This window comes from Propithecus coquereli, unplaced genomic scaffold (genome assembly GCF_000956105.1).
Source record: "Propithecus coquereli isolate 6110/MARCELLA unplaced genomic scaffold, Pcoq_1.0 Scaffold175, whole genome shotgun sequence".
Lineage (NCBI taxonomy): Eukaryota > Metazoa > Chordata > Mammalia > Primates > Indriidae > Propithecus > Propithecus coquereli.
Genome location: NW_012142190.1, coordinates 2,517,519 through 2,526,861, shown reverse-complemented (window position 1 = coordinate 2,526,861; position 9,343 = coordinate 2,517,519). Strand labels below are relative to the sequence as shown.

Below are 9,343 nucleotides of genomic sequence, written 5' to 3'. Positions count from 1 at the left end.
CTCTAGCCAAGAGCCTGAGAAAGAACTTTATAGGCAGGGGAACCAATGCAAAACCTTTACATGGGAAAGGTGGCCGGTGTGCCTGAGCATGGTGTTCCAGTGGGAAAGTGGTTCACAGTGAGTTTGGAGGGGCAGCCATGAACATTTTCCTACACATTGAGTTGTTAGCCATATTTGTTATATTAATAAATGTGATGCTCCTTTTTACATTGGAAGAAACATTTCATATATTTTTCCTATATCCTGGCTGCTAGCAGACAGGATAAAGTTACCTTACTTCTACTTCTTCTACCTTACCTTTTATTTATTTTTTTTAGAGACAGGGTCTCACTCTGTTGCCCAGTCTAGAGTACAGTGGCACAATCATAGCTCACTGCAACCTCAAACTCTAGGGCTCAAGGGATCCTCCCACCCAGGCATCCCAAATAGCTAGGACTACTGGCGTGCACCATCATGCTTGGCTAATTTTTAAATTTTTTTGTAGAGCTGGAGTCTTGCTGTGTTGCCCAGGCTAGTGATAAATTCCTGAGTTCAAGCAATGCTCCTGCCTTGGCTTCCTAAGGTGCTATAATTACAGGCATGAACCACTGTGCCCAGCCTATGTTTACCTTTGTATAAGTCTCTGTTCCCCGCATAATTTTCCTTATGCATTTCTATTTTTAGATGATCATTCTAAAACAAATTAAAATAAGGACAAAATAGGTATTAGCAGAACAAATTAACTTGTAAAGGACACATTTTAAGTTACTATATAAGAAAAAAACAAAAATCCTTTGGTAAGCAAATATCAAAAGAGGCTCAAACAGACAAGATTTCAGATACCTTAGAATTCATGATGTACTGGCATTTTACAGAAGCCAACAAAATGCATCTTGATTTAGAACAAGTTTTATACCACTTCTGTAACCCTCCAGCACCTCCCATTATGCTGGATACAGAAGTCACCAAAATACTGATTCATGACAGAAGTTGAAGGTCATGTGCACGTTCATGTTTATTACTCTGTCTACATATTCACTCCTTTGCCCATCTCGTCCTTCCTTTCAGGGAAGCCTGTCACAGCTTTTTTATATCTACTGTATATTATCTCTTTGAAGGGCATTTTTGTTTGGGTTTCTCTTCTTTCAGTTTTGCATTTTTGTTTTATTGTTCTTTGGGAGCTGTCTCTGCTTCCAATGTTGAGAACCTTCTTGCTCTCTAAAACAAATGTGAATAAAACCCAATAATTGCAATAGTAGCTGCAAGCAGACAGATTAAGCTCATCTTAATTCTGTATTTACCTTTGGATCCATAAATTTGCTTAACAAGAATTTGTAGGGACCGTTTCTACCTGGTCTAAGTTTCTTTGTAAATTTTCTGATACAACGACCTAAATAGTGTGAGAAACTGTAATAAAAATGTAATAAAAATATACAAAATTATAAAGTAATGATAAGAATTTTTAATTAGATAATAATTGTGATAGTTCTTACACTCTTTCATCACTCACCTGTTCTGCTAAATAGTTAAGGTGAACCAATTAAACAGGAGGCGGCTATAACATGACTATACAACTCAGCATCTACCACAGTGTGAGCTGAGGTTGACGTTCAGGTACTGGCATTTCGTGCACAGTATTACTACTATTACTACAATATATCAAATGCTTACTATCATACTTTATTTACTACCATGTTTTATTTATATTGAATCCTTCCAAAATCCCAGCAAAAATAGGTATTATTTCCATTTTACAGTTGAGGAAACTGAGGGCAAAGAGGAATTTGTCAAAGAATACACAGACAGTATGTAGGCAATATTATTAAGACATAATAATGATGTACGTTTAGTGCCTTATATACATTTTCCATCACTACATAAACACTATGAGGTGGAACACAGGAAGGATTAGTAATTATCTTAAGGTCACATAGCTCACAAATTAATAAGAACAGCCAGGATTCAAGCCCATGAATTTTGACTCCAGGAGGGCTGGTGCTCTTTTATATAAAGCGTCTTAGTAGTGAGTGCCAGGATTTGAATCTGACCCAAATCTGTCTGGCTCCAAAGACTGCTCATTTCTCCTCTCTGCACAGCAGTTTCCTCATATAAAATGTGGGAGGCAGACCAAATAATCTTAAAGGTCCTTTCTGTTCAAAACTGCTATGATTCCACAGATTTTAATATAAGGTTTTAATGTGTAAAAGAGTCTGTGGTGCATGGGGAAGGAGACGCAGTGTTTGAGATGTTTATAGCTAACCATAGCTGTAGCTAACCATATTCCCAAACTTAAGAATACACAACCCCCCGAGATGGCTGCTATAACCGTTCCCATTTTAAAGGCGAATTAACTGAAGCATTTTAAGGTTAAGTACCTTGCCCAAGTGGCAGGCCATCAAAGAACACATACAATTTACATGCACTGTAACATAAACCCCGGCCTCTGGCCTTGCCTCTCACTTGCCTTGCCTCTTAACCTACTTGTCTTGCTGGACAAGGAGGAATTGCCACATGAGTCAGATTTTTCTAACTTTAGTCACAACTCCTCATCCAATTACCCAATAACGTGTTTGAACTGGGCTTATTTCCATGTGTCTGAAGTAAGGTAAACAGGATCCTAAGCAAACTTAAAAAGACACAAAAGGGTATGAAAGACCTGATAATATCAGCAGCACAGTTCTACTTTTCTTACTTTGCTTGTCTCTTTACTGAACATAAGCTAGTGGGGACATGGCTTTTCACGGAAAGAAACAAAAGATGTTTCATATCAAACAAGCAAAACTTACGTACTAATTTATGGCTAGGGACAGCAGGCTAGGCTTAAATCAGGCGTATCAAAAATAGCCAGTAAGTAATACCGTGGACAGCCTTCCACATTATGTCACAACTTAAAACTCCTTTAAAAAAAAAAAAACAAAAAAACTATGCATTTTATTCCACAAAAGAACATCCTGCCGGCTGATGAATACACGAACACTTAACATAAACCCTCTGCTTATTATAAGCGGTTTACACTGACGTTTCTTCTTCTAAGTCGTAATGCACCAGTTGTGGTGATCCAGACAATAATAGAAGCGAATACCAAACAAAATGACGTTTATTGCCAGAGAACGCGCGCAAACGCCCTGGAAAGAACCCAGCCTCTCCCTCGAGTCCCCCAAGACAAAGCAGGATCCCAGCATGCACCGGGGCCAGGACTACACATCCCAGCATGCACGGCGCCCGCGTCTCCCAGCCGGACTACAATTCCCACCATGCTCTCTTGACAGTCGGCCGCCTCCCCAGCGACCTGGGGTCTGGGGTCTCACGCAGAAGTAGGGCGGTGTATCTCCACTCGCTCAATCTCCCTTTAGAGTCTAGGGGTCAGACACCACTGCCCAATAGTAAATTGTGAATATTACGAGTTTTCGAGTCATTTTTCATTGCCTGTTATATTAGGAAAGAAAAGAGCCTCTACCTAGGGCGGGTGGAGGCGGAGGCAGGTCAACTTGGGCTGCTTGAACCAATGGCGCGGGAGCGGCCTTCCTGCCACCATGGCAACGGCGGCCGTTCTCAGGGGGACCAGGCACCCATTGGTTAGAATCTTTCGAGAAGGCTCGAGAAGAAGGAAGCGGAAGTGGCACGTGGAGGGGCCGGTGGAGGCGCCGGTGAGTAAATGCCGCAGATTCTGGAAAGTTCTCATCAGTGCGATACATAAAGCTGAGGAATTGGGACCTCCCCTTTTGGGTCGGTAGATCGGCGCCGGCGCTGGTGTGCGAGCCGCGGCGGAGTGAGGCCGGCAGTCAGCCCGAGCTGCGGAGCGAGCCCAGGGTTAATCCTCTGCCACCGCCGCTGTCCCCGGGGAAGCTGAGACGCCTGACAGGCCGACTCTCCCTGAGTCCATCCGAGTGACAGAGGAGCGGGCAGACCCCGCGGGCTAAGCCGCACGCGACCGAGGAAGGAAGCGGCGGCCGGAGGAGCAGGCGGGCGGCCGGCGACGCAGACCCAGACCCGAGGCGGAGGCGGACCGTGAGCCGGCCATGTCGGTGGTGGGGCTGGACGTGGGCTCGCAGAGCTGCTACATCGCGGTGGCCCGGGCCGGGGGCATCGAGACCATCGCCAACGAGTTCAGCGACCGGTGTACCCCGTAAGTGGCAGTCTGCGGGGGGCCTGGAGAGCGTGGGGACCCCAGGCTCGCGGGCTGGCTACGGAACACCGCGGCGAGCGAAGGCGTTGTGGGGCGCGGCGACCCGGCCGGGCGGGACCTTTCCCAGAAAGAGGGGCGTGGGGCTTGCGCCCCAAATTGGAGAGGGGGTGTCCTGGGGATGTCCGGGGGCGAGGGGTGTCCGAGAGTCGAGCCTCCCAGGGTCGTCCCTTCGGGCGGGCTTCCTCCTGGGAGCCGGGCTGAGGCAAAGTCCGGGACTCGCTCCCCTTTCTTGGCAAGCTGCAGCCTGCGCCTTCCGCGGCCGCCCCCGTTCCTCCACCCGGCTTCTCTGAGCTGCCTGAGCCGCCCCCAGCTCGTCGCCCTCCCTCCGCGCATTTCTTTGCGCACCGCGGAGCCAGGGCCGCCGAGCTTTCTTTCCTCCGCATTGTGAATCTCGAAATGAACTGGAAGCTTCTAGAGCCTCTGTCCCGCTGCTTGTCCGGCGAGCTGGCGGACTGTTGTTAGCAACCACAGAATCGCTTCTGTGAAAGATTAATCCATCTCTTCTTACCCAGTCTCTTGGTTTCCAACGTTGTTGTCCTTGGTGCCCGGGATCGTTTTCGAAAGATGTAAATCACCTTTTTTTTTTGCTCGTTGTGCGAGAGCCATTCATGACGAATCCTAGACCATATTTTTATTTGTTTTGAACAGTTTACCAAAAAGAGACAATAAAAATCGCATAGTTTTGTGCTAGAACGCCCTAAGAGGATGGATGTTGTCACTGCTTTACACGTTAAATTCTACAGCAGCATGGCGTGGGCAAAGGACAACCTTTTAAAAAGCAACTTTTGAGGGTGGTTAGTTTCTGAAGAGAGAACGTGTGTGTATATATAAAAATATACCCGCATGTAGGATGTGTGTGTGTGTGTGTGTGTGTGTATATGTAAATATACACGTATATATAACCGTACCTTGCATGTGCATCAATGAAAACTACTTCTTTCCCAAAGAAATTACCGTAGGTATTCTTTTTTTCCAAATGCCCTAAGACCCAGCTGGAAAGTGTCAAAGTAAAACGTTGAACCCAAAGGCAGAATGGGCTGATAAAATTACTTGCGTGCAGATGAATGTTTATTGAAAGTTAATGGAAAATTAGAAAATAAAGTATTTGTCAATGTTAGTAACATGGGAAGACAGTTCTCCCGAGCAACCCATAGATTGACCTCTTTGCAGCTCTAAGTCTTTCTTTCGCTGTGCTAAAGGCTCTGTAATTGGAATTTAGTAAGAAAGAAAAGAGTGTTTCAGTTTTCACGCCTAGGTGGGGTTTACATCTGTGTTTTCTTACATTCAATGAAAGAGAGTTGTTAAAGGAGAGTAGGGAAGAAATTGTGTTACGTGGATATAGAGACGACTGTGTGAAACTAAAGACAACAGATATGGCTCTGAAATACGTAAACCGAGGGCAATGTTGGAGTTCCCCTTCACGTGCTTGTTAACTATTTGGTTGACTCAGTTGCATTGGCGAGTCTTAATTCCTGTTTAATACAATTAATTTGATTCTCCTCTTGGAAAAATGAGAAGATCTATTCTGCAAGTGTATAGTTACTCTAAGCTTAGCATGATACTCTGTTTTTAGACGGTTTCTTAAAGGTCCTCTGCTTGGACACTTCCCTTCTAGGATGCTATTTAGCACCTGCTCAGATAATGTAGGTTCAGGGTGTTTCTGTTACAGCAGATTTAAACTTTATTTAGCCTGGTATTTAATGCTGCCAGTATATTCCAATTTTGCTCATCTCATTTACCATTACTCCTACCTGCCTGGGTAGGAGTAACTAATCTACAATTAGATTACATTTGGATTAGTAATCTGAAATTAACTCACTCCTCTAATCCAAAACCTAATTCACTTACCTCCTCCTCAGAAGACTTTTCTTGAGCTTGTCTCTGCTCTGTGTTACTGTGTATTCCATTTTCCATTGCCGAGAAGGCTGTCTCACAGTTACAAATCACTTTTCATTTCTTTAAAACAGATTTAATATAAGTGATTATTCCCTCTTCAATGTTTATATTCCATTCTGCTGTGGTACTTTTTCTGCATCATTTTTACTGGACTTTATCAAATACAGTCTTCCAGATAAGAACCTCTTTTGTGCTCTTTAAACTCCAGAGATATAACTTAGGTTCACTTGCTTGAGTTTACATAAAAACTTTCGATTCCTAAAGAGGCAGGTAGTGTATCGGGACAAAAATAAGTACACAATGATACTTAGATTTGTACAGAATTGATGACTCTGTATAAATCTAAATATTTAAAAAGGTAGAGTTTACATCACATTTTTTGTTAGCCATGTGTGGGGTCAAGTTAATAATACATACCCTTTAATTATTGAAAACATTTTCAGAATTAATATTGACTTCCTAATAATTGGGGACCTGGAGGATTACACTTGAGACATTTGGGATGGTAGGAATGCCACCTAGATTGGGTTCTCAGAACAGCAGTTATGTGGAAGTCCCCTTTGAGTATGTGACAGAAGCTATAGACTCCAAAATTGTGCTACACTTGTCCACCTCCGGCTTGAGTAGGAAATTTATAGTAGAATTTCCCTCCTGTCAGTTTAAAATGTCTTCATTTATGCATTTTAACATTTTTGAAACATTTTGTTTGTGTATTTTCTAGATCAGTTATATCATTTGGATCAAAAAATAGAACAATTGGAGTTGCAGCCAAAAATCAGGTATGTTCTTGAAGAGAATTCTGATCACTTTTTAGGGAGGAGGTTGTAAAAAGAAAATCTTGAGACGTACAGAAGTATGAAATTTCTAAGCTCATCTAAGTTTTAAAAATGTAATTCAAGTATTTTTTATGAACCCTCATCATGACTTTTTCCCTTTTGTTCCCTTTCTTTTGTTTTATTAAATAAGATCTACTTTAACTTTCTAATTTGGCAACCTTAAATTTTAGTGTCTTTGCTACCTTTTAACTTATTTACATTTTAAAAATTATAAACAAGACACTAAGTATTTTCATTTGAAGTTTCTCATGATACTCATTTAAGAGTTAAAAGATTTCTTTTATAGAAGGAACTTCTTAGAAGTTCTGTGTTTAAAAGCATTTTCAGGTTACTTAGTAATTAGGCAGGACTTTTTGTCCAGACCTGTGCTGTGTAATATGGTAGTCATTGCTACATTGAGCACTCGAAATGTGGCTGGTCTGAATCGAAGTGTGAAGTATAAAATACACGTGAGGCTTTGAAGATCTGTAATGAAATAGGAAAGCAAAGTACTGTATCATCAATTTTTTTGTATTGATTATACTGAAATGATAATTTTTTAAGCTATATTTGGCTAAATAAATTATTGAAATTAATCTAACCTATTACTAGTTTGTAATGTGACTACTAGAAGATTCGCATATGTAGCTCCTGTTTATGGCTCACGTTGTAATTCTCTTGAACACACTGGTCTAGACCCTGTGGAGAGAAAAAGTTAAAAAAAAAAAAATACCTTTTGAGAGGCTTTAAGAAAGAGAATGAAAACATTTTTATAAATACAGAAAATAGTATTGCTAAAAAAGAAACAAAATCCTAAACCTTGGAATATATTGTAATACTACTTTATGGCTAATTAGGTTGGAAGAGATACAGGATAAAAGGGGATAAAAAGGAAAGAAGAGAAATAGTTACACTCAAAATAACATGCTCAAAGGAGAGGGGGACTTGAGTAACAGTCCCCCTAAATGTGCCCATTCTGGATACTGTTGCATCTTTGTGGCTATGTGAAGAGAATCCCTTGAGGCTCCTATCTGGCCAGTAGACACGCTTCATCTCAGTTTTAGAATTACAAGGAAATTTAATATAAAAACTTGCTTGAGTTCTGTATGTTAGGGAAAAAAGTATACGAAATAAACTGTTTTGGTATTTTCAACCTCATGATTTCAGAAGTGTTCAATTTTCAGTATTTCGATTATTATTTTAAACAAGGCTCCTACTGACACCTTTAAGGGGAAGATGCTCTAAAGTGGAACTTTTTAATACAGAGTTTACTTAAAATATTTGACCAAAATGGTGGATTAAAAAAAAAAATCTCGTAACATTCTTGGCATATTTCCTTCCCGTTTTCTTGAATTTCAAACCAAGCACTTCTCCTTAACCTAATGTATTTACCTGAGAGATGACTGTCCACTTTCAATATATAGGTTGCTAAAAATAGCTGAGGGAGAGTTTTGAGTATGCCCTTATTTAACAAACATGTGCACTAATGTGGAAGATAGTATAGGTTCAGTGTCTTGTATTTAAAAATCATGGCTCCCAAATAATCAAAACATGCACATTCAGTTGAAAATTAGAAACTTTGTATTACTCTTGCCTCTTCTACCTTTTTAGCATTCCATTGCTACTAGGGAAAGTAGTAATCCATATGTGTTCGGGCACAAAATGTTTATCCTGACCTTTTGGCAATTTATTAGACTATAAAAATTGACTCTCTAAAAAAATGTAATTTGACTGTAGTGCTTCTGAATCTGTTCACTTATTCATTGGGTATTAAATTTTACAAGTTTGGTGGTGGGGGTGGGAAGAGGGACGGGCAGATAAGGAATAAAATGAAGTGTTAACAGTTCTTGGCGTTTTGTCCATATCTTTAGTGATAGTGTCACTGTCTTTAAGTTTTATCTTGTAGATTTTTAAATCTGCTTTAAAGTCTGGTCACACTATTACCTCCTGTTCCCTCTCACTGCTGACCTTCTGGCATTTTCTATAGGAGAAGAAGGAAATTATTAATCTGTACATTGATGGGAAATTCAGTGAAATTTATGAGCCCCAGGGATAGTTAAATGCATCCATTGGATTGGTTTGCGTTGTGAAGTGGCTATCTATAAAATTGCTTTAAAGTACTGGTCGGTGGTGAAATTAGAGAAAAATTTTGAATCTCAAACTTCTTTTGCAGCAAATAACTCATGCAAACAATACGGTGTCTAACTTCAAGAGATTTCATGGTCGAGCATTCAGTGACCCCTTCATTCAAAAGGAGAAGGACAACTTAAGTTATGATTTGGTTCCACTGAAAAATGGTGGAGTTGGAGTAAAGGTAATATAATTGAGCCAACCTGAGGTTTCTTAATAGGAGACTGTTTAATTCATCTATAGAGAAAGTACTAATTTATTAAATACTTAACTCAAATTTCTTAATTGGACAAGTGGTCTTTTTGTTTCTCTTTCATCTGGCTCCTTTTAAAGTGTA

The 9,343-nt window shown here is 40.7% G+C and overlaps 1 protein-coding gene across 1 annotated transcript in view; it reads left to right on the top strand.

The window, feature by feature from the left end:
* Positions 1 to 3,594: 3,594 nt before the first annotated feature.
* HSPH1 (heat shock 105kDa/110kDa protein 1) overlaps positions 3,595 to 9,343 on the top strand; it is a 28,522-nt gene continuing 22,773 nt past the window's right edge. Inside the window, exons 1-3 of the mRNA XM_012642123.1 lie at positions 3,595 to 4,105; positions 6,783 to 6,840; positions 9,050 to 9,190. Coding sequence (XP_012497577.1) covers positions 3,999 to 4,105; positions 6,783 to 6,840; positions 9,050 to 9,190 — 306 coding nt within the window. The 5' untranslated portion in view covers positions 3,595 to 3,998. The remainder of the gene's footprint in view (positions 4,106 to 6,782; positions 6,841 to 9,049; positions 9,191 to 9,343) is intronic.